Source organism: Schistocerca piceifrons, chromosome 1 (genome assembly GCF_021461385.2).
Source record: "Schistocerca piceifrons isolate TAMUIC-IGC-003096 chromosome 1, iqSchPice1.1, whole genome shotgun sequence".
In the NCBI taxonomy this organism is placed as follows: domain Eukaryota; kingdom Metazoa; phylum Arthropoda; class Insecta; order Orthoptera; family Acrididae; genus Schistocerca; species Schistocerca piceifrons.
The window spans coordinates 188,743,413-188,769,495 of NC_060138.1; the positions used below are offsets into that span (position 1 = coordinate 188,743,413).

The 26,083-nt window shown below is 43.5% G+C and overlaps 1 protein-coding gene across 1 annotated transcript in view; it reads right to left on the minus strand.

The window, feature by feature from the left end:
- Window positions 1-7,412: 7,412 nt before the first annotated feature.
- Window positions 7,413-26,083, minus strand: part of LOC124782208 — a 33,801-nt gene continuing 15,130 nt past the window's right edge. The window contains exon 5 of the mRNA XM_047253922.1: window positions 7,413-9,419. Within this exon, the coding sequence (XP_047109878.1) occupies window positions 7,837-9,419 (1,583 nt within the window). The 3' untranslated portion in view covers window positions 7,413-7,836. The remainder of the gene's footprint in view (window positions 9,420-26,083) is intronic.

Here is a 26,083-nt window from a genome sequence, read left to right on the forward strand (position 1 = left end):
TTTGTACCTTGTTCACAATTTCATTTTCTTTTTTCTGAATAGCCTTTTCTACTACATCTGTATATAACTTACAATCTGTTACTAGCTTCTCTGCAATTGTCTTACCCGTATCTAGCATACCTGCTTCAACTTGGCTGATAATATCACTCAGATTTTCATTGTCCTGTTTCTCCTTTTAGCACATGCTGAGTTAACTTCTAATGTTGCTACCCTTAATGTAAGCTCTTCTACAGCTAGAGGTACACCTTCATAGTCTTTATTTAGTTTGTTAACGACAGTGGTTACCTTTCTTACTGAAGGAACCAACTGGTTTTGTGTAACTTCAATGTTTGTGTTTGTGTCTGTGATTTTCTTTATCTGTTGTTCTACTAGATCGTGATGGTCATTAAAAGATTCTACCTTCTGTTTTAACTCCCTAATGTTTCTGTGAACTTCAGAAAGTACTTCATGCTTTACTTGTTTTCTCATATCATTCAATTTTTTGTCGATTTCAGTGTGGAAATTTTTGGCTAAGTCATCGAACTTTTGTGAGACTGTCTCTTGCAAATCCTTCACTACTTGTTTTTGTTCTTGCTTCATCGTATTCAGATCTTGTGTAACAGTGTTTTGTTGCTGTTTTATCATGTTCATATCTTGTGTGACGGTGTTCAGATTCTGTGTCAAATTATCAATTTTGGTTTTCATATCTTCAGCTGTACTGTCTAAGTTAATATCTGTGTTGTGAACAAGTGGTGTTTGTGACGTGTTGTCAAAATTCATATTGGAATCGCTCTTCAGTGTTTCATTCATGAGTGGAATGTTGCTCTGGGAGATGCATGACATTGTCTCATCAATTCTAAACATTGTGTCATCAAGGTTTTTCTGCTGTGGAGCATCGCTATCATTTGTCACACCTGTGACACTCATCTCTCATCTATACTATTGCATTCTGGTGCCACCTATTGCCAGGTACTCCACATCAGCAACCTCAGTAGTCATTAGACATCGTGAGAGGCAGAATGGGACACACTGCGTAAATCATGGACTTCAAACTTCGTCAAGTGATTGGGTGTCACTTGTCATACGCCTGTACGTGATACTTCCACATCCCTAGAGGGTCGTAATGTGTAATAGGCAGACATCTATCCAGATCATCACACAGGAATTCCAGACTGCATCAGGATCCACTGCAAATACTATGACACTTAAGTGGGAGGTGAGAAAACTTGGATTTCATGGTCGAGCGGCTGATCACAAGCCATACATCACGCCGGTAAATGCCAAATGACGCCTCACTTGGTGTAAGGAGCATAAACATTGCACGATTGAACAGTGGAAAAATGTTGTGTAGAGTGACGAATCATAGTACACAATGTGGCGATCCGATGGCAGGGTGTGGGTATGGCGAATGCCCGGTGAACGTCATCAGCCAGTGTGTGTAGTTCCAACAGTAAAATTCAGAGGCCGTGGTGTTCTGGTGCAGTGCGGTTGTGTTTTTCATTGAGGGGGCTTGCATCCTTTGCTGTTTTGCATGGCACTATCACAGCACAGGCCTACATTGATGTTTTAAGCACCTTCTTGCTTCCCACTATTGCAGAGCAATTTGGGGATGACGATTGCATCTTTCAACATGATTGAGCACCTGTTTGTAATGCATAGCTTGTGGCGGAGTGGTTACTCAACAACAACATCCCTGTAATGGACTGGCCTGCCACAGTCCTGACCTGAATCGTACATAACACCTTTCGGGTGGAATGCCGACTTTGTGCCAGGCTTCATCGACCGACATCGATACCTCTCCTCAGGGCAGCACTCCATGAGGAATGGGCTGCCATTCCCCAAGAAACCTTCCAGCACCTGATTGAACGTGTGCCTGCGAAAGTGGAAAATGTCATCAAGGCTAAGGATGGGTCAAAACCATACTGAATTCCAGCATTACCAATGGAGGGCACCACGAACTTGTAAGTCATATTCAGCCAGGTGTCCGAATACTATTGATCACATAGTGTACTTAAACTTTCTGCAGCAGGCATGCACGGTGCCTGAACTTCAATTGTTCAATCACGCAATTCTACGCCATCGTGGCTGATTGCGTTTTCGCTATTGCTATCAACAATGGGCATATATTTTTCGGCCATGTTATATGAATATACAAAAAATAAATTTTTCACAAAAATTTTAAAATTTCATATGCTAATTATTACAGTTGATAAATGTAATTTATATAATGTCAAAGCCTGTTTTACGTCTATTATGATGTGCAAACTATTGTACTGCAATTCTTTGTTTTTCTGACAGAAGTGTATCACACTGAAAAATTCCTGTAAATTTCTCGCAAATAAAATTCAAGGAAGGGGACAATGAGGAAATGTTTCTATCTACATCAAAAGACGCATTACCAATTGTAACCATGCAACCAACTTGCGTAGGCGTCCTACCTTTGCTGCATTGAACAAAACAGCTTACTGTGGAAAGTTTAACGTGACCTGGGTCAAATTCTTATTCCTTTCAAAAAAATTTCTCCTCAATTTTTACCTTTTTGCAATACTTGTACCCAGTCGTGATTCATGCAAACAGAAAATACAGACAAGTAATTTTTAATGACCAATAACAGTGTCATAGAAATTTCTTGCGATAACAACAATTAAGAAACCCTACTCACAACCGATGCACTGAAGTCCTGGCACACAGGTCGCCAGTTGTGTTGTAAAAAAAAAAATTATTATTGAATATTGCTAAATATGCATATGAAAACACTCTTTTAAACTGCTACGACATGATTGCGCTACTGGAAATGTTCCGCAGGACGTCAGGCTTCATTTTTTACTTCAATTGTAGTTGCAGATGGCGGACTCTGGGAACGACGACACTTGCCGTAATCGAGAAAATCTTCCTTGTATGTTCCTTCACTTACTTCAGTAAATAAAAAAATACTTGACACTGTTTTTACATATAATATTATTCAGGCGCACGTGATACATAGAGCTCGCAATACTTCATATCTAAAATCGCACATCTACATCGTCCTTCTATATTCGAGAGAGTGTCAGAGTAAAGAACAAAATTACGTACAAATAACTGAATGAAAGTCTCTTCCTTTGTCTGCACCCCACCGCGCATTCACAATTAATGTCTCTGCCAACTCTTACGTTCAATCGCTTTTTCTCCCCCCCCCCCCTTTTTCTTTTTTTTTTAAAAAAATACCAACTTCACGATATCCTGGGGGTCTTTCATCATGTACCTACACAGGTGTAAGCAATCACATATCCAAATGGTTGTATTCTAGTGTACCAACCTAAGTACAGCGAATACTGCATAAAGCTTTGAACTGTTTCTTGCCTAGAATTTGCAAACTAATGTGTTCCTATGTCACTTGAATTAGAAAGAAGAAAGCTATATATACATAATGTACAGTTCGTCCATGTGTGACAGTGATGTGTACTAAAGATAAAGAAATACTATAATATGAAACTAGAATATTTTTTAAAAAGAGGCTCTTATTTTCTTTGATATAAACTGAAGAAGTAGATTTTCTAAATAATCGCAACTTTTATAATAGCAAGAGTTATTACTTACATGTGTACATAAATGTTGATAAGATGTTTTGTGAGTAAGGATAGTTATTTGACCATGATGGTGAAGTGACTGAAATTAATATGAGCTCTCAAGCAGAGCACAAAATATAAATGTTTATGGTATAATTAATGCTTTGGATATAGCTATATAATTCTCTAACTGTTTATATTTATGAAATGAAAATTCATAATCCTGAATGGAGCAAATTTCTAGCCCATTAACTGTAAATAGAGGAGTAAATACAGTTAAGTGATGGATGAACATTTTAGTGTGGAAGCAGTAGGTGTAATAAGACGTAATGCTCATGTGAGAGTAAATTTAGAATTTCAGTTATATTCAAGTGTGTCTTGCACACATGTAATTCTTCTGCTTTGAGCAAACAAGCTGCTTTTGTAAAATAAGTAAAGATTTGCTGTCCATGCTTTAAGTCATGTTGAGTTTATGTAACACCAAATCTTCAAATCTGAATCAGCTCAATCTAATCAGTAGTTCACTAATAAAATGATAGTATTCTCAATGGTATGTACTTTTGTAAATAACAAGAAAAGAATGTGGCAATAGGTGTGAAACTAATATCCTCTCTGTAAATGCAATAAAAATATTTTTGAGTTCCATTAATGAGACTAATTTGAAGTATGTTCGCGTAACATAAATGACAGAACTCTAAAATGAAAACCAGTGTCAAAGCTGTTGTGAAATCTGTTCAGTTACCCGCAAAACAACTGAACATTGTGACTGGAATCAGAGTATTAACATACTGGTTAATTTGTGTGTGAAATGCTGTGTCTGGTGTGTGCTGCACAGTATGGCTGGACAGTTCTGCTGGCATAGGTGCTACAAAAAGTTTAAAATTTCACTTACCTGGGTTCAATCCCGTGAGTCACTACTTGTGTGTGGTTCGACGTGCAGAAGAAGATGAAGAAGAAGAAGAAGAATGTCCTCGAGCTGACTGATGAGGTATCCCACAAAAGAAAGCACACATACACAGTAGTCACCACATAGTATTGCCAGTTGACTGTGAGCTCTAGCCACATACGTATCCAACAACAATCCCAGTGTCGTAAGAGCAATTTGATTGTCGGCACTTTGTTTCAGAGCCAGCACCAGTAAAAATACATCAAATGAGATGATCAGGGTTAATACAAAAATTCGTCTAATGAGGATGCTTATTGTGCCTGTTATGAACATTAGTGAAGTGTAAGACTGACTGAACACACATTATGATGCGCAGTAAGCAAAGAACTAATGAATTCCACTAGTTGATGGTGTAGGGTCAAAAGCATCCATCTCAGTTGCTTACACTCAGCATCTATTCTCTTGAGAATTACATTGACATAATGAAGTGGAGATTTTAGTACATGATGATCAACCACTTCTTCTTGTGTAGGGTCTACAAATGTGCATTTGCAGAATGCGAGAATAACCTCATTGAAGTGTCAATATATTTGTTATCGCTCTTCTGATACAATGTGGCTCACGATACCTTGACACATCAGATAGCTGAAGGTAAATCTACACAGCATATTTTGTGAAGATAAAGCTACAAAGCACATTATGTGTATCAAAATCATTTGTGAGAAGAAATGGTAAGGAGAGTAGTGAGATAAAGTGTGTGTGTGTCTCTACATAAGCATGTTACACAGGTAAACCCTAAAAGTATAGCTTGAGAAGACTACAAGAGATTTGACATAAATGACAACACTGTACTCCTGATACAGCGTCCAATGGTACACTCAGGTAAATCTGAAGGGTCAGATATTAAAAAAAATGAATAGCAGTAGTTTCTTCCAATAAACCTGTATATGCTAAATTCACTTTGAAATTTGGAGGCTCATTCATATGTCTATTACTGTATCAGGACTTGTAGTCCACTAGAAAAATAGGCCAGAGACATGGGTAGCCATATCACAGCCCTGTTGATGCCATGACATCATGAGTCAAAAGCAAGCAGTTCTGAAGAACAGCAGCAGCTTGTTATCATAGGTAACTCTGGCAGCCGCTGCTACACCCAGAGGTGCTGGCTTTGCCATTGGGAGGCTTCCACATTGCAATTAAGAAGTGCAGCTATTGTAGCGCCACTTGCATCCACAATGTCATGTGGCCACAAGAGTCCCTTATGTATCCTTCTGCCATGACTGCACTTAGGATGCCACATTGTCACATCAAGCCAGTTAAAGGCAATGCGCCATCCTAGACACCATCACATTTGGAGCCCTCTACAAGCTGCCAGCAGTCTACCACGAACAACACTGACCTTGGCTTCTACAGAGTGATTGTGAATATTGGACAGCCATCCAGTCAGCCGTCTGGGCATAGAAGTTATACTGTTAGGTTCACAGTGATAGAGTTCCACTAAAAACCTTTAATTTCAGACTTTTCAGTGATTAACCAGCTATCAAAAAGTTTGACAGTTTTTTGATTGAGCCAAGAAATCTTGTTGTGCCCTATGACTGAATTAACTACAGCCCTTATGATTTAACGTATTTAAATACAAAATATTACTTCATGTTACCACTACCTCACTATGATTAAGAAAGTGGAGCAGCTTGGCATCTGTGGTATATCCTTTCAGTTGTTGGACTTTCAAGAAGTAGTTGGCCTACAATGTCTCTCTTTCTACTAACATTGCTCCATTCCATCTCTTCATTACATTTCCTACGAACTTAGCTATATCTGTGGAGCATTTTTGACTATGGTGATGAAAGGTTATTGGAAACAACTGTCTTCCTTTTCACTACTGTAAATAATTTTCTCTGTATTTGGGATTTTCTGTTGTACCATGTGGATTTAACTTTAGCAGTGGCTAGTCTGCATGGATCTCTTTATTGAGTGAGTTTTGTTGCTGCTAAATAGCCCACCTGAACTGCTGGAAATTATTTTTGTAAGCTCATTTATGTACCAGAAAATACTAAGGAACTAAAAGGAAGTTCAGGCAAAGCATCACATAACTAAGCAAACTTAGTACACATGGGATGTGGCAGGTACCAACATCTGTTTTTTGTCTTAAAAAAGTCTGCCTCATTGGTGCAAAGTAATCCATAATGTTAAGTTTCTTCATATAGGGTTCTATCATCCTTACCATCTGGGAAGTTAAGCTTAACCCCTGCCTCTTTGTAATGTACACTACTGCACTTTAGGGATTAATGATTGTTAAAGCACACGTGGAGCATATAGTTATACAGAACTGATGGCACTGGTCAGTCCCCAGCATGGGAACCTAGGTTTTCAAAAACCTTAATTTTGCCATTTCTGACTTCAGTGCTTTTCAATTACCACAATTCAGGAAGCATGTGTAAGTTAGGAATGCTATGAGCACAGTATTTTTGAACAGCGTAACGCATTAAATATTTACTAACAACTGATTCTGTGAGCTCATAACAGTCACAATAAAAAGATCTATATGAGCATAATGAACTAGTAAAAAACCCCTCCTCTGTGTAGACCCGTTATTTGCCAATAATGAGGAACAGAGCAATAGACATAGAACTTCTAGCTCAGAGCTAGATGTAAATTGCTTCTTGTAAGAACCTTGCAGGGATATTCACAATAACAGCCAAGGGACACCATGGAGCTTGGGAAGGCACATTGCTTCCATATTTACAACAGCTGGATAGTCCAATGTGCAAAGCATTTTTTTCTGTTTTGAGGATTTTATCAAGATGTTCTAGTGTTTAGAAACATCTTGAAGCTTAATGAACTGGTTGTTGTAACGAGATTTTGATTATTCGGGGAGATAATCTAAAAAAAACATTTTTCCATAATAAAGCATTTATTATTAACAATTATTTTCTCAGATAAAACATGCCAGTAAAACTGTTTTCATAAAATTGCTCAAGTAATACAATCAACATAATTCATGTAGTACATGCAGCATGCCACTAGGGTTATAAACACATAAAAAGGTAACTGTTCATAAAAGTTACATAAAATTCTAGTAAAATGAATAATTAGTTACATTTAGTGTTCATTAAAAGGTTATGTAATAAAGAACAATATATAATTCTAAAGCAGTATTTTCACAGCCTGCAATTCATGTTCATTGTGTTTTATATTGGGAGTGTGACTAAAACTTAATTCTCCTTTCAATGAGAATATAAATAAAAAATACTGAGGTGTCATGATTCCTTCGAGCAGGAAAATATTACTTATGAAATAAAATATACAAAATAAAATAAATACTCTCCTGTGTGTTCACAATAATTCACATTACATTTCCTTTTAAGTTCACTTGTCAGTCTCTCTATGAAACTTAAAAGTGAAATCACATTCGTCTCATGCATATTATCCCAAACCATCCAAAAGTTTCTGTGTGTCAACTATCTGAGTCTCTTGCTCATACAGTACTGAGTGCACATTTTGCACAACATTTTGGCTTTTATCTTGTATATGACTCAGTTTTGTAAAGTGATTGATGGACTTCTTACTTATTGGCACACATTTATTAAATCTTTCTGACCGACGAGTACGCTTTGGTAATAGAGCCTGAGGAATTTCTTCTGAAGTGCTGTCTGAATCCTGTGAATCATTCAATAAATTTTCAATGGTTTTCTTTCGTTCTGGTTGATGTGCCTCATCACATCTAACTTCAAGATTTTCACTTTCTGTAAGTGAAGAAAGGTTGCTGTCTTCCAGGATGCCATTAACAGATCTGTGCTTAGCAGATAACTTGCAAACATCCTCTGGCTCATCTACATCTGTTTCACTGTCATAGTGATTACTTTCTCTTTCAGTCTGACTTTTTGTGGGATTGGCAGATGACATTGTTACAGATATAGCATCTGCTGCATTGATTCTGGAATTTGTGTTTACCCCATCTGCACTACTTACATCTGTTTTCTGGGATACATCTGTGCCTTCTCTAGAAAGTTCATGACTATTATCTTGCATATTCATTGACTGAATTGGTCGTTTCAAAGTGTTAGTTTTTGGTGTACGAGCTGTTTCCTTATGAATAAGAGATGATGGAGATTTTGGTTGTATTAGCTTGTCTAAAGGACATATTATTTCGAATTCCTTGCTTTGTTTTGCTGGACTGGTGACAACTTTTTTATCATTTTTTGTAATTGTAAGTTTTTTTACATTATTCAAGGGAACATTTGCTCGTGCACTAGTTTTCTGTGACATTAAATCAATTGCACATATTACTTCAGATATTTTCTGTGTTGTTTTATCTTTTGTTTCTGAGCTATGTAATGAGCGAGCAACATATTCAGTTCGTTCTGATATAAGATCCTCTATACCTTTTTTTACTAAAAGGGGTGATTTCTGATCTGCATGTGTCTGCAAAGATATACTCATTCCTTGCTGCTCTGGAACAAACTGACCAGGAATTTCATTTTTCACAGTAAAGTGGTCTTCTACTGGTATTACTGAAGTACTCGTAGATGCAATTGGGGAAGCACTTCGAGTTTTTTGCTGTACTATACTATTCTTGGAAGGCTGATGCTGAGTGGAACCTGTATGCTCTGAGACATCTGATTCACACACCTGTTCAACAAGTGTTCTCGAAGTACATGGAACTAATGCTTCCTTTTTGCATGAAATAGTTCTATTTTCAACAAGAGGGTTAGTTTTTGTCCTTTGTTGGCTTGTCTGTCGTACATTTTGCTTATTTTTAAGCTCTTTACTTGTGTTAGAGTTAGTGGTTTGTGTGTCATTGTTTTCAACTGGAATGTCTGATGACACTTGCGATTCAGCATAAACAGCCACTGAGGGTGGAGACTTACGAACTCTACGCTGATATGGTTTCTTATTTGTTTTCCTTGTTATCCTGGTTGTCTTAGAACTAGGTTCCGTTACAACAGCTGTACCACATTTGTCACTTTCTGATTCATTGGCACTGTGCTGAGTTTTTGACTTCAAATCTAAAAACAAAACAAAACAATATCCAGTAACAGATCAGGTAATTATGTTTTGAAGACTGTAAGACAGAAACAAAATGCTGTCGTAGTGCTGACTTCATGCTGAAATTAATGGAAAAAAAACAATGTGTTCCAAAACAAACTACTTACGCATGAAAATATGTGGAAATTATTGGTATATAATATTTTTCTATTATTACAACATCATTGTAAAAATGATACACCTGACACTCTACTTGTTTTTGAAGACAAGTGATGGCTTTCACAGTTAAACTTAAGCTGGTTTGCTGATAATACACACTGATACCATGGGTTCTCCTAACAGTCATCATCTCCCAGTCATCAGCCACTCTTCCCTCCACTACTCCCTCCCCTCACCACCTCCTTTCTCTGCTCATCTGCTCCACTCAAGAGCACCTCACACCCCAGTTAGGCTGCAGCACTAAGACAATACAGTCAGCCATGACCTTGAGCATTGTCTAAAAGCTCAGCCCCATTTTCACTCCTCTTTATGTGCTTCTCAACCACTGATCACCTGAACTACACTGTGAATGGTTACCTGCGATCTATACATTATTTTTATTCTTTCCATGACTGTTCTGATCTGATTACTACCCCCCCCCCCCCCCCCCCCCGTATTCCACTTAATCATTCTTTCAATCCATCTCCCCTTTAATGCTATTTCACAAGGTTCATCTAGCCTGTCCATACTACATGTACTGTACTTATCTCTAATGTTATTAAATAGGCATCAAATTAACCTTGCCTTCCAGAACCACAAAACAAATAAAAAACCAAAGAAAGTACATTTCTCCCTGTTGTAACTTTCTGTTCTGGAGTAGACATTATACAGAAGGGACAGTTTAGTATGTTACTGACATTGGCTACAGCAAAAGAGTTGCACAGATTCCTTGGCATGCTAAATTTTTACCGATGCCATTTGCCACATGCCACTGAAGTGCAGGAACAACTCATAGCTGCGGTGTCAAGTCCCAAGGCAAAGGGCACAGCATTACTGCAATGGACCCTAACAATGATCGACACATTTAAGGCAGCCAAGTAGACTCTTGGCGATGCTGCACTCCTCATACACTCTACCACAACTGTAGCCATGGCATTAGCTGTAGACACCAGTCAAACAGCAATGAGAGTGGCACTTCAGCAATGTGTTGGCAACCCCTTGCCTTCTTTTTGTGTAAACTGACGTCAGCACAGCAAAGACAGAGAGCATACGATCGCAAGTTGTTAGCCATATATGTAGCAATAAAGTACTTCCACACACAACTGGAAGCAAGAACCTTTACCGTACGTACCGATCACAAGCCACTCACATATGCCTTCCGGCAAAACAATGACAACTGTTTAGCAAGACTCAAGGTACAAAACCACCCAACACCACACCTAAAAAGAAAATGAATGGAACGAACAAAAAACGGGTAAAACGTACACCACAAGGAAAAGTAGAAGAAGGTATTAAAACCAAAGAGCATATGGTCTGTGCTGGCTGATCACAATAATAAAAGGGGATGAGCCAGCCACTCTGCAACACATTAAAACGTCCACCCCAAAAAAGACAAGGCAAGATGAACACTTGTAGGGAAAAGACGACCACCAAGACAAACAAAAGCAAAGAAAGTGTCGACAGAATTAAAATGGTGAGAGGGTGACGACTTCGGAGAGAAGGCATTGTCGCCCAACACCGAAGGCAGGGTGTTGGGAAGGTTGAAAGTCCGCCCTAAAAGTGGGCAGTCCCGCAAGATGTGGACGACAGTCATATGTGAGCCACAGTGACACTGAGGTGGATCCTCGCGACAGAGGAAGTAGCAATGTGTTAGCTACATATGGCCAATGCAGAGCCAGCAGAGAACCACAGAGTCCCTGCGAGAGGCCCGCATGGAGGTCTTCCACATATTTGTAGTCTGCTTAAGGGCACACAGTTTGTTGTGTGAACTGAGATTATGCCATTCGGTCTCCCAAAGCTGAAAAACCTTGCAGCGTGATAATGATCGCAAGTCAGTTACAGGGATGCCGATCTCCAGAAGCGGTTTCCATGTAGCCTGTCGGCAAGTTCATTACCTGGGATCCCGATGTGGCATGGGGTCCACACAAACACCATGGAATGACTGGACCATTCCAGGGCAAAGACGGACTCCTGGATGGTCACTACCTAAGGATGGCAGGGGTAACACTGGTCGATAGCTTGTAGGCTGCTCAAGGAGTCAGTACACAGAAGAAATGATTCTCTAGGGCATGAGCGGATGCGCTCAAGATCATGAGAAATGGCTGCCAGCTCTGCAGTGAAAACACTGCAGCCATCTGATGAGGAGTGCTGTTTAATATGTCCTCCATGAACATACATAAAGCCAACGTGAACATCAGCCATCAAGCCATCAGTGTAAACCACTTCATGGTCCCAGTACATGTCAAGAATCGAGAGGAAGTGACAGCAGAGAGCTGCAGTGTTAACTGAGTACTTAGGATGATGGGAAAGGTCCAGCCGAAGCTGCGGCCTAGGTGTACACCATAGAGGTGTACGCAAATAGACCTCGAGTATAGGTGGTAAAGACAGGAAAAGGAGACTGTAATTCAGAAGCGCAGGACAGCTACGAACGTGTGCAATGTAACTGGCGAGCAGTTGTGCACACCAGACATGCAATTGAGGGACTCCAGCCTCTGCCAGGACACGCCACAGTGGTGCACTGGGTGGAGTAAACGCAATGTTGAGGGTGCCACTGAGCCATAAACCAGACTCCCATAGTCAAGGCGGGATTGAACAAGGGCTCTGTAGGGCTGTAGCAGCGTAGGGCGATCTGCACGCCTGTTAGTGTTGCTCAGGCAGCGGAGGGCATTGAGGTGCTGCCAGCACTTCCGCTTTAGCTGATGAAGATGAGAAAGCAATGTCAAAAGGGCGTCGAAAACAAGTCCTAAGAATCGATATGTCTCCACTACAGTGAGTGGATCATCATTAAGGTAAAGTTGTGGTTCTGGATGAACGGTATGACGCTGACAGAAGTGCATCACACACAACTTTGCGGCTGAAAACTAGAAGCCGTGGGCTAGAGCCCATGACTGTGCCTTGTGGATGGCTCCCTATAGGTGCCGCTTGGCAACACCAATACTGGAGGAGCAATACAAAATGCAGAAGTCATCTGCATACAGAGAGGGTGAGACTGATGGTCTGACAGCTGCTGCTGCTGCTAGACCATTAATGGTCACTAAAAATAGAGATACACTCAATACAGAGCCCTGCAGGACCCCATTCTCCTGGATATGGGGGGAACTATGGGAGGCACCAACTTGGACATGGAAAGTACGGAGCAATAGGAAATTTTGGATAAAAATCGGGAGCGGGCCCCAGAGACCCCACTCATATAATGTGGTAAGGATATGATGTTGCCAGGTCATGTCGTAAGCTTTTCATAAATCAAAAAAGACAGCAACTAGTTGTTGGCGACTGGAAAAGGCTGTTCAGATGACAGACTCGAGGGAAACTAGATTACCGATGGTAGAGTGACCCTGGCAGAAACTGCCCTGGCATGGAGCGAGTAGGCCACGTGACTCCAGGACCTAACACAATCAAAGACTTACCATACATTCTAAAAGCTTACAAAGAACATTGGTGAGGCTGTGGGCTGACAGCTATCCACATCAAGCGTGTTTTTACCGGGTTTAAACACTGGAATGATGGTGCTCTCCTGGCATTGCGATGGAAAGATGCCATCGCATCATATCTGGTTGAAGATGACGAGGAGATGTCACTTGTACTTGGATGAGAGATGTTTGATCACCTGACTGTGGATCCGATCTGGCCCAGCAGCTGTATCAGGGCCATGTGCAAGGATGCACAGAGCATTATAGTGTTCACTGTGACGTTCAGTGAACAAGAGGGCTTTCCTTTCCATCCACCATTTGAGGGTGCGAAATGCTGGGGTATAATTCTCTGACATGGAGGTTTGAGCACAGTGCTCAGCAAAGTGCTTGGCAATTGCGTTTGCATTGGTAGATAATATGCCATTGATGTTAATGCCAGTAACACCTGTCGTGGTCTGGTACCCACAAACACTTCTGATCTTTGTCCATACTTGGTAAAGTGATGTATGGCACCCAATGGTCGAGATGTACCTCTCCCAACACATCTGTTTCCGTCTTTTTATAAGCTGGCGAATGCGAACACAGAGCGGTTTAAAAGTTATTAGGTGCTGTAGGTCTGGATGCTGCTTACATTGCGGTAGAGCTCGCCAACGCTCATTAATGGCTTCAGCAATTTCTGGCAACCACCAAAGTACTGACTTTCGCCAGGGGCATCCTGAAGAACAATGGATCATTTTTTCTGCCACAGAAACGAGCGTTCAACTGACCTGCTCAACTACTGCATCGATGATAGCAGGTAGGGGAGATTCAATAGTGACAGCAGAGGTGAAGGCTTCCCAATCTGTCTTGTTTAAAGCCCATCTTGGTAGATGTCTGGGGGAATGGTGCTGGGAAAGTGACAGGAAGATGGGAAAGTGGTCACTACCACACAAGCCATCGTGGGCTCTCCAGTGGACAGATGGGAGAAGTCCTGGACTGCAGAGGGATAAATCAGTGGTCGAGTAAGTGCCATGAGCCACACTTAAATGTATGTAGGCCCCTGTATTTAAGAGGCAGAGGTCAAGTTGAGACAGGAAAGTTTCAACATCTCTGCCTCGGCCAGTAAGCACAGTACTACCCTACATGGGGTTATGGGCATTAAAATCTCACAAAAGTAGGAAAGGTTTAGGAAGTGGATGAATCAGTGCAGCCAATGCATTCAGGGGTACTGTACACACCTGGACGAAGATATACATTGCAGACAGTTATTTCCTGCGTCGTCCTTATCCTGACAGTCACAGCTTCGAGAGGGGTCTGAAGGGGCACAATTTCACTGCATACTGAGTTCAGGACATAGACACAAACTCCACCTGACACTCGATTATAGTCACTACAGTTCTTATTATATCCCCTATAGCTGCGAAGGACAGGGGTCCACATTGGCAGGAATCAGGTTTCCTGGAGGGCAATGCAGAAAGCAGGTGTAAAGCTTAACAGTTGCCGTAGCTCAGCCAGGTGGTGGAAAAAACCACAGCAATTCCACTGGAGGATGACATTATCGTGAGGCTGGCAAGGCATGAAGCATGCAAAGAGGAGTTTACGCCTCAGGGTCACCTGTTGCCACTGATTAAGTATTTGTATCCATTCCTATTGTGGATGAGGTATCAGTGAGATCCAGGGCCTCAGAGGACACTGAGATCTCCACCTCATCCGCAGGTGTAGAATTGGTCGGTTGGATGGTTGGATTGGAGAAGGGACCAAACTACATGGTCATCAGTCCCTCACATCTTGAAATAACTACAACCGATAAAACCTCACACTATAAGAGGGAACTACAATAGCCATAAAATTACGAATGATTGACAGAGACAGAAGGAAGAAGGCACAAGAAGTGAGGAGGGAAAGAAAGTGACGTATGAAAGGAGCATGAAGGAAGAAGCACAGGTAGACAAGATAGACACTCAAGATCAGGCGCGGCTCGTGGTTTCTATATTGGGGAAGGCTGCGGCATTTATCGATTGGAGCCAACATAGACCTCAGGTTACACTACAGATTAGTCTGACATAAACAACTAAAAATTCAGGGGGAGGGGGGTGGCAGATCACTCTCTACCCATAATTTTACGTACTGTATCTTCTATAATCAGGTATTAAATATGATTAAAAGCTAACTTCGAATTAAAATCTTTGGTTAGTGTTTTTATACGTCATCATTACATATTCTGACACTGCAGCAAATCGTATGAAAAGACGCGTTTTGGAGAGATCTTTAATGCGATGAATGTTAACTTTGCGGTTGCTTAATATTTTTGGTGTTTTCAGTACTAAACGTAAGGCGTTTATTGTGGTTAACCTCCAAAGCTCGAAGTTTACGAGTTCGCATGACGATACTGTAATGTTTTCGTGACGTCACAAGTCTTGTGCTGTGATTGGGTGGCATGAGCAATCCGTGCAACTGCCATATTATTTCGCATGTTTGAGAAGCGAACAGTTCGTATTTATTGTGTATTATGAAAATATGCATTTATATGAAATAGCGCACTAAAGATCTCTCCAAAATACGTCATTTTTAGTACGGTTTGTTGTGCTAAAGTACACAAAATGTGACACTGTAGCGCAACACACTGTACCGGTACCAAAAGTGATTCGTTTCGGAAAATGTCATCACGTTTATGACTGGCTAAACATGACACTACACTTTTTTATCCACTTCACTTAATAGGCTAAGTAGGACTTAATATAAAGAATTACCTCTTATCAATTATGAATGCACTTTTGCTTACCTCAATTCATTTGTTTATAGACGAAGTCAGCTCGTCTCCCCTTCTGCGCAGCAAAGTGGTCTACGACCATTTCATTGAAATTTGGCCGATTCAATAATTCTTTTTCTAGGGAACACATTGCAAGCGCACAAAGTCTGTCCTCATTCATAGTGTTGCGCATGAATGTTTTCACTCGCTTTAACGTCGAGAAGCAGCGTTCTGCCTCGCCGGTCGTCATAGGGAATGTTACTATTATTTGCAGAAGTTTTACACTTTCAGGAAAAGCTTTAGCCAGATTGTTATCGTAAAGACAGTTCAACAAGGTCAAAGCACCTGACGCCTTCATAAAATCTTTTCGGCTGTACAACACGTTCAGCTCATGACGTAGATCAGAAGACTGTAAATTGAACAAATTAACAGCTATTTTAAACTCTTTTTCCGGAAAAATAGTTTGATGTTTTGCAAACAACGATGGATCAAACAGCTGTGCAATCGATAAGTGATCATTGAAACTGAATCGTTCTCTGATCTGAGTTGTGATGAGGTCGCAAACGTTTCGTGCACACACATTCTTGATTCTGTGAAACGTCCCCGTTTTGCAGTTGGTTCTACCTGTTCCCAGAGATCGTCAGTTTCAAGTGAGGCCCTAACTTGCTGGACAGAATCTGCAAAGTGCGAAACATATTCAACAGTTTTCACTGCATCAATATTCCTCTGCTGCAGTTGATTAAAGAGAATGTCACAGTGAGGCATGACTGTATTAAAAAAATTTAACCAGAAGAGGAAATCTTCGTCTTGCAGGAAACCCTTCAGTCTCGTGGCCTTGTTTATTGTCTTGTAATCACTGGCATCATCATCAATAATTCTTTCTAGGCACTCAACAATTTCCTTTTGGTATTTGTACACAGTGGTTACGCTCCGTGATTTAAAATTCCATCTGATGGACTGAGGACAGGTAGGAATACGCTTCTTCACTACTTCGTCAAGAATGGCTGTACGGCTAGAAGACCGTGAAAAAAAAGGTGGAAATTCCTTCCAAGTTGCTAAAGAAGATCCGCACTTGTTTATAGCCCGTCACACAACGTTCAACAATTAAATTTAACTGATGGGCGTAACAGTGAATAAAGTGAGCATTCCTGTACACTTCTCTAATTCTAGTTTGAACTCCACTTTTATGGCCACTCATAACAGGAGCACCGTCGTAACACTGAGCTATCAGTTTTTCAGGTGTTTCTTGTACATTCATTTTCTCTAGCTCGCAGAGAACAGCTGCAGTTACATCGTCTGCACTGTGACTTTTTGGGCGTACAAAGGAAATAAATCTTTCATTTATTTGTCCCAGTAGCTCATAGCGAATTATTAGGACCAATTGTGACAAATTTGCACAGTCAGTAGTTTCATCAACTTCTATTGCGAGAAAGTTTGCCTTCGACAGTTCACTCTCGATGAGATTAAGGCACACCTCATAAATTGATTCCAGGAGTTCATTTTGAATTGTCTTCGATAGGCCTAAGAAAACACGGTTTTCTGATTTCTCAATGTGCTGCTTCAAGACGCAGTCCAGTTCTGCCATAAGACTGACTAATCCTCGAAAAATTCCTGGGTTTTTGGAATCTTCTGTTTCATCGTGGCCCCTTAAGGCAAGCTCGAATTTGCCGCAAAATTTAATACAGTCTATCAGTTTACCCAGAATATACCGATTTTTTGATACATTTTCATTATATATCTTTATATTACGGCGGTAAGCACTGTCTAATTGGCACATAATGTCCACTTTCCCTAGCATTGAAAACTCAATGAACCCATTTAAATGTTTTTCGCTGGAATTATGTTTTTTCACCTTTGCGTGAAAATTCTTTAAGTCAGCGATACCAGTTTCAGTCCAGGCACTATCAGTACTATTTGTAAGAAGACAGGTGAAACAGAAAAATGCGTTTTTCACTTCACAACCAAGCAACCACTCAGCTGCATCGTACATTGCTCTATTAAAACTGCGTTTGTATCCTTGCCTAGATTTACACAGTCTCTGTTCTTGATTGATCGTTAGATCGGGTCTGGGTGCACCAAGTTCTTTCACTTTCATCCTGTGGCCGTGTTCCAAGCTTTTACCTATTAAATTGCACACTGAATTCATGTTGCGCTGGTTTCACACTCGCCGTAATTCGCAGATATTCACAAGGAAGTAAAACTCACTAAAATCTTGCAAAATACACTCCGAAATAGAAACTTGCTAATATCACACGGTGTCAACAAAAGCAGTCAGCATCAGCAAGCACGGAAAATAAAGTAACGGGACAAATTTCGCGCGCTTTGTCCTCTAATCACTTACGAAACTCTCGCTAGATGGCAGTACTGTTATGTTACTGTAGTCTAGTGCACTCTGGCGGGATATTTGCAAACTTACTCTAAATGTGGATACAATAGCCAATGGCAGAAACAAAACTACTATGTAAAACATTATCAAAACAAAAATACTAAACGTCGATTAATGACGCATCGAGGCGTAGTAGAGATGTGCAGAGACAGATATTGGATAGCGAAGTTTCGGCCACTCTACATTCCTTTATTACATAGATAGTGGAACGTGAAAAACGTGTGGTGGTTGGTATAACACCCTTAGGCTGCAAGCTCTGAGCCTTCGGATCGCCCATAACGAGCAATGCTATGTAGAAGCCACGCCCCTAAACCGCTAATACACACACCTTACGGACTTTCCAAGGCGCAGCCTAAACACTACTAACCGTTCGGAAAACATTCATCAATACAAACAGTTCCAAAAACGTTGAACGTCGTTATTTTAATCGGAATGGGAAATATACGAAATTCGTCCTGATAATTTAAATTATGTAATACGTTCTTGCGAAATTTACTTTAACATATATTTTGGGGCGGCTCCGCCTCAGAGCCTTTAATTACGAGCCGCGCCTGCTCAAGATAAAACGGATCCCATAAGGAAAGGAATGGTAAGGCCCATAAAATGAAATCAACCACTGAGGCATTGTCAGCTAACGCCAGGGGTAGCGAGTCAGGAAAGCTAAGAGTCCATCACAGGGCAGTTAAGTTGGGACAGTCCAGTAAGAGGTGAACTACAGCCAACATCGATCCACAATGACAGAGAGGGGGGTCCTCACGACGGAGGAGATAACCATGAGTCACCCAAGTATGGCTGATACGGAGCCAGCAAAGGATGACAGAGGCCTTACGAGAGGCCAGTAAGGAGGACCACCACATAGTTGTAGAATCCTTTATCGCCCTGAGCTTTTTCGTTGAAGAAAGAGTGTGCCATTCGGAGTTCCAAAGTCCCAAAACCTGACGACGTAATGCAGAGTGAAGGTCTATTTCCGTAATGCCAATAGCAAGAGATGGCCTGTTAGTAGTCAATTTAGCCAGTCGATTCACAAGTTCATTACCAGGGATCCCAACATGGCCTGGGGTCCAAATGAAAACCACTGAGCATCCACATTGATCAAGGAGAGAAAGGGAGTCCTGGATAGCTATGACCAACAGCTCGCAAGGGAAGCACTGGCCGATAGCTTGCAAAATGCTCAAGGAGTCACTACAGATAGTGAAGGACAGTCATGAGCAGAAGTGGACATGGTTCAGTGCACACAAGATGACTACCAATTGCAGTAAAAACACTACAGCCATCTGGCAAGGAATGACGTTCCTCGTGTCTCGCATAGGTGTAAGCATTACCAGTGTGACTAGAAACCATGGAGCCATCAGTATAAATCACTTCTGAACCCTGGAATGAACTGAGGAGACAGTAGAATTGGTGGTGAAGGGCCTCCAGAGAGACAGAATCCTTTGAATTGGTGGAGAGATCAAGACAGAGCTGTGGCCAAGAAACGCACTATGGAGGAGGTACGTGTGTGAGCGGAGAAAAGAGGTGGTAAAGGGAAGTGCTGGGGCTCAGTAAAGAGCGACTGAATGCGGGCAGCCGTGGTAAGCCCACACTGTGGCCGCTGTCACGGGAGGGTGATCTCTGTGTCTGGATAAAGGAGACCACAATTAAGGTGCTTTGGGGTGCAGTGAATGCAGAGTGTGTAGGATATCAGCTGCTGTTGGCGCAAAACTCGCAGCGATGGAATTCCTGCCTCTGCGAGAAGGCTAATCATGGGGCTAGTCTGGAAGGCACCAGTCGCAAGTCGTACCCCACAATGGTGGATGGGGTCTAGTATCTGCAATGTCGAAGGTGATAACCACAGACAGGACTTCTGTAGTCTAAACGAGACTGGACCAGAGCTTTGTACAATTGCAGTAGAATAAAGTGGTCTGCACCCCAGGTGGTGTTGCACAGACATCGAAGAACATCGAGATGTAACCAGCACATCCTCTTCAGCTGGCGAAGATAAGGGAGCCACGTCAACCACGCATTGAAGACCACACCCAAGAAGCGATGGCTGTCCACCACCTCGAGGGATTGGCCATCGAGGGACAGGTCCAGATGGGGATGGACTGTGTGGTGATGGCAGAAATGCATGACACACGACTTGGCCACCAAAAACAAAACCATGGGAGAGAGCCCAAGATTGTGTCTGGTAGATTGCCCCCTGTAGACAGTGTTCTGCAGTGGCCATGATGGAGCAAGCGACGTAGATACAGAAATCGTCAGCATACAAAGAGGGGGACACTGTCGGCCCAGCAGCTGCCACCAGTCCATTAATGGCTACGAGAAAGAGAGGGATGCTTAGCACGGAACCCCGATGAACCCCATTTTCTTGCCAATGGGAAGTGCTGTAGGAGGAACCGACTTGGACCCAGAAAGAGCAACAAGAAAGAAAGTTACGGATAAAAACGGGCAGAGTGCCACAAAGGCCCCATTCATGAAGGGTGGTGAGGGTGTGGTGGCGCCAAGTGGTGCCGTAGGCTTTATGCAGGTCAAAGAAGACTGCAATGACATGCTGCCGATGGGCGAAAGCTGACAGGATAGCAGACTCCAGGTGGACGAAGTTATCCACTGTAGAGCAGCAACAGTAAAAACCACCGTGACTCGATGACAAAAGGTCGCAGGATTCAAGGATCCAAAACAGCCGCCGACTCACCATGTGTTCAAGGAACTTGCAGGGGGTGTTGGTAAGGCTAATTTAGCTATCCAACTCAAGATGTAGCTTCCCAGGCTTCAACATCAGAATAACAATGCTTTCCTGCCACTGGATAGGAAATACCCCCGCACACCGCAGATGGTTGAAAAGAGTCAGTATATGACAGTGGCCAGCCACCGATAAGTGTTGGAGCATTTGGTTACATATTCGATCCAGTCCAGGAGCTGTGTTGGGACAAGGGGCGAGAGCACTGGTGACTTCCCACTCACTAAATGGGGCATTATAATGCTCCAAACAGCAAGAAATGAAAGACAAAGGCAGCCGTTCCAAGCACTCTTTCAGGATGAGGAACATTGGCGGATACTGAGTCGATGCAGAGGCTTGGGCAAATTGTTGAATGAAATGCTCTGCAAGTCCGGATGGATAAGAACAACACCACACACAGAAATTCCTGCAAGGCTGGTGGGAGGACTGTGCCCAAAAATTCACCTGAGTTTCGCCCAGACTTGTGAAGAGAGGGTGTATGGTCCTATGGTAGCCACGTATCGTTCCCAGCAAATCTGTTTCTGAAAGCTGATTAGGTAACGGGCCTGGGTGCGGAATCATTTAAAGACCAGATGGAGAGCAGTAGAAGGATGACACTTGAAGTATTGAAGAGCACGGCGATGGTCTTTTATGGCAATTTCCGAAGTCCACCAAGGGACCTTCTTCCAATGGGGGGAACCCGAGGAAGAAGGGATGGCTGAAACAGCTGCAGAAGGAATGGCGGCAGTCAAAGTCTGTGCAGACTCATCAATACTGCTGTGTCATGGTACAGGGGGGATGGTAGCAGATGAGGAGGCACCCCAATCAGCTTTAGAGAAGGCCCACCTGGGAGGGTGATGGAGCGAGATACACTGAAGAAAGGTCAAAACAATCGGGTAATGATCACTGTCACATAAGTCATCGTGGACATCCCACCGAATCAAGGGAAGAAGGCTGGGACTGCAGATGGAGAGGTCAGTGGCAGAGAAAGTGTGTGGGAGCACCGAACAGAGGTCAAGCCCTGCCAGAACAGCTTCAACTGTCCTGCCCAGGGCAGTAGTCGTGTGACTACCCCAAAGAGGGTTGTGGGCATTAAAGTCCCATAGAAGCAGGAAAGGACAAAGGAAGTTGTTGAAGGAGTGTTGTTAGGGCAAGGGATGTGGGCAGCCTGTCAGGTGGGAGGTAGAGATTACAGATTGTGGTTGGAGTGACCTTGACAGCACTTGCTTCCAGAGTGGTATGGAGGGGAACCCGTTTACTAACAATGTCCTTGCGGACCAAGGTGCAAACACCACCAGGAGCCTGCAAGGGGCCAATTCGGTTCTGACAGAAAGTCTGGAACCCATGAAGAGTGGGTGAGTAAGAATTGACAATATGGAGAGCAATGCAAGCAGCAGAGGAGGAGGAAAGAAGGGGCTGCAACTCCGGGAGGTGATGCAAATATCCATTACAATTCCACTGGAGGATTCTCAAGCTGGAATCCAAATGGGAAGCGAACGGACCGGAGCCAGTCATGCCGCTGAGCCGCCATCCGTCACCGATAAGGATGGGATAATGTCCATATAGGTGGGGTCAGATTCTGTTGGTTCATTGGCTGGATGAGCAGAAAGCGGCACCTCAGGGAGTACCAGAGGAGCCTTGCCCTTGTTCTTGTGTTTCTGCTTCTTCTCTTGTGAAGATGGCCGATGTGGAGCTGCAGATTGCCTTTCACGGGGGTGCCAGGAAGAGGAGTCCCAGGAGGGAGCTCCAGCACCAGTTGCTGCCGAAGAAGGGGAGCACTTCTCCGGTGGGGGAGGGGGAGCAGCACCTGAAGGGGTGGGTATGGGTACTGATGGGGAGTGGGAGGGGGAAGGGGAGTGGGAGAGGGAGGGTGATGAGGAAGGTGTGGGGCGAATGGGACAGGGCTGGGATGAGGATGAAGTGGGATGGGGAATGGACATAACTGAAGCAAAAGTAGTAGTTATAGGCAAGGGATGTAGTCGGTCATAGTTTTGACAAGCCTCGATGTAGGTAAGTCGATCTAAGGTCTTGTACTCTTGAATCCATCGTTCTTTCACATACATCGGGCATGCTGGCGAGCATGGAGGGTGCTGCACTTTACAATTTACGCACACTGGCAATGGAGCACAGGCACTCCCCTCATAGAGGGGGCACGCACAGTCACCGCAGAGGGGATCATGGGTGCAGCGGGAAGACATGGGTCCAAACCGTAAGCATTTAAAGCATCTCATCGGTGGTGGAATGTAAGGTGTTACATCACATCGATACACCATCATCTTGACCTTCTCTGGGAGGGTATCCCCCTCGAAGGCCAGGATAAAGGCGCCTGTATTGGTGCGATTGTTTTTAGGGTCTTGTTGTACATGGCGGATAAATCGAACTCCTCACCACTCGAGGTTTGCATGGAGCTCCTCGTCAGTTTGGAGAAGAAGATCCCAGTGGAAAATGATGCCCTGTACTGAGTTCAAAGATTGGTGGGTGCAACAGAGACTGGGATGTCACCGAGATGGTCACAAGCACACTGGGCTTCAGACTGGGCAACAGAAGATGTCTTCATGAGCAAAGAACCCGACCTCATTTTACTCATGTATTCCACTTCGCCATACTTATCTTCAATCATTTCCACAAAAATCAAAGGCCTGGTCGTGGCAAAACTTTCACCATCTGACCTGGTACAAACCAGGTACCGAGGGAAAGGTTTCAACCCAAGCTGTCACGCTTGACCCTCCTTCCAGGTGGTGGCCAGGATGGGGAAGGCCAAAGATTAGAAGAAGGAGTGTCATATCTTCTATCACTCTTAGAGATGGCCACAGAATGGCCAGGATGTTGACGCTTTTGTCACTTCATGTGCAAGGCATCTGCCCTAGTACCACCCATCTGACCAGGGGCTTGCCCCGTGGGTGCCACCCAGTCACAGCAAAGGCCATCTGGCACAGCGGCCATTGCTGGAAGTTCTGATGCCCCAAAGTGATGAACATCGACTCCTTGGCATACACGAGGCGTTAACAGCTCAGGTACTAGCAGTGTGATCCCTGTGTTGTCAGGGGGCTCAGCCAAGTGGGTACTTAACAGCCCCACCACAGGGACTGGCTACCGTGCTCCACCACAGGGACTGGCTACCGCGCTGGTGACATAGCAGGAAGGGGGCAAGGGGAAAAGCGAGTGGAGGGGGAGAGGAGGCTGCACCATGGAAACTAAGTTGGGAGTTCATCCCCAAATGGCTCACACTGAATGGAAAACCTTTGAAATGGTTGCGCCCAAAGAAGGTACTTTGGAAGGAGATTTTCTCCCTACCACCATGGCAACAGATGTATTCAGGAGGCCCGGAGGGCCCACTGTTCATGGCACAGAGTAATGAACCACTGGCACTTGGGAAGATGATGGTAATGTAGCTGCAGCGTATGTGGATGTCAACGAAACGGGGTGTCATCACTCCAATTTACATTTCGCCTCTTGGTAAGTCAACCGGTCCAGGGTCTTGTACTCCATGATTTTCTGCTCCTTTCGGAGTACTGTGCAGTCTGGCGAGCACGAGCAGAGGGAGTGCTGCTCTCCACAGTTGATACAAGTGGGAGGAGGCACACAGTGAGTATCTGGGTGCAGTGGACATCCACAGTCGCGACATGTGGCGTTGGAAGTGCAGTGGGAAGACATGTGCCGAATTTCCAGCACTTACAGCACCGCATTGGGGGAGGAATGTATGGTTTAACATCACAATGGTAAACCATCACCTTGACCTTTTCAGGCAATCAATCACCCTCAAAGGCCACGATGAAGGTCCCGGTAGCAGCCCTGTTGTCTTTGGGTCCCCTGTAAATGCGCCGGATGAAATGAACACCCCGCCGTTCTAGACTGGCACAGTGCTTGTCATCAGACTGCAAGAGGAGGTCGCAATAGAAAATAATCCCCTGGACCATGTTGAGGCTTTTATAGGGAGTGACAGAAACAGGAATATCACCCAGCCAGTCACAAGCGAGTAACACCTGGAATTGGGCTGGGGATGCTGTCTGAATCAAGACTGCACCACTTCTCATTGTGGACAGCGCTGTCACTTCCCTAAACTTATTCTCAAGATGTTCAACAACAAAATTGAGGCTTCATAGGTAGAAAGGAGTCCCCATCCATTCTGCTACAGTCTAAATACCGAGGTGAATATGGCTCTCTTATTTCTGTAGCCCTACGTTCCTCCCATGGTGTAGCAAGGGAGGGAAATGATTTAGGGTCATATCCATCAGCATTGAACTCGACCTCGTCCTTCTTAGAGACTGCTGGCGCCATACGGTCACCAACAAGAGATGACTTAGTCCACTTCATTGCGGGTCATCCGCCCTGGTGCCACCCACTCCAATCAGGGGCTCTCCCTACGGGTGCCACCCAGCCACAACAAAGACCACCTGGTATGATGGCCATTGCCAGGAGTTCTGATGCCCCAGGAAGACAGGCACCTACTCCTTGGCATACATGGGGAGTTTACAGCTCAGGCATCAGCAGTGTGATCCCTGTGTTGTCAGGGGGCTACCACCAAATGAGTACATGACACTCACCACAATGGACTGGCTACCATGCTGGATATTGGGTGCACAGAAATCCAATACTGTCATGGGGGTGAAAGAGGACAGGAGACAATGGAAGAAGATGACATACCCTGAAAAAGTGTCCTCACCCAAATAGTTGAATTGCAGATGGAGATGCAAATTCATGACAAGAGGTTCAGGAGATTGAATTAAGGGCACTGTGGTAACTCATGCACCACATAAGGCGCCCTTCCCCATATGGCCTGCACTTCTGTAGAATTTAGAAAGTGGCAGAACAAATCATAAAATGGGACCTGAACTTATATAGCCAAAAAGTGTGAGACTCCTTTTATTCACCTCTTGCGACAGGCAGGAATACCCTGGGCCTATTCTAATCCCCAAACCGTAGGGGGGTGGTGGCTGGCTGCTTGTCACTGTTTAGCACCGTCAGGAGACTGTCAAACGTTCACGCCTATGCAATGCACAACAGACTGATCAGCTGATTCGTAACTTTCTGCATGATATGCAGACTGGCCTACAGCTCACACTTGTCAACGTACCTGAAGCAAACACACAAATTTATTGTGACACTTACACAGGAAGAAACCACCCATATGTGCCAGCAGGACTACAAAGGTTGATTTTCCATGGCCTACATGATCTCTGCCACCCAGGCGTCAAGAGCGCTGGTGAAACTTGTCCTCTCCCATTATGTTTGTCAGCAGTGGGCCTGCTCTTGCGTAGTATGCCAAC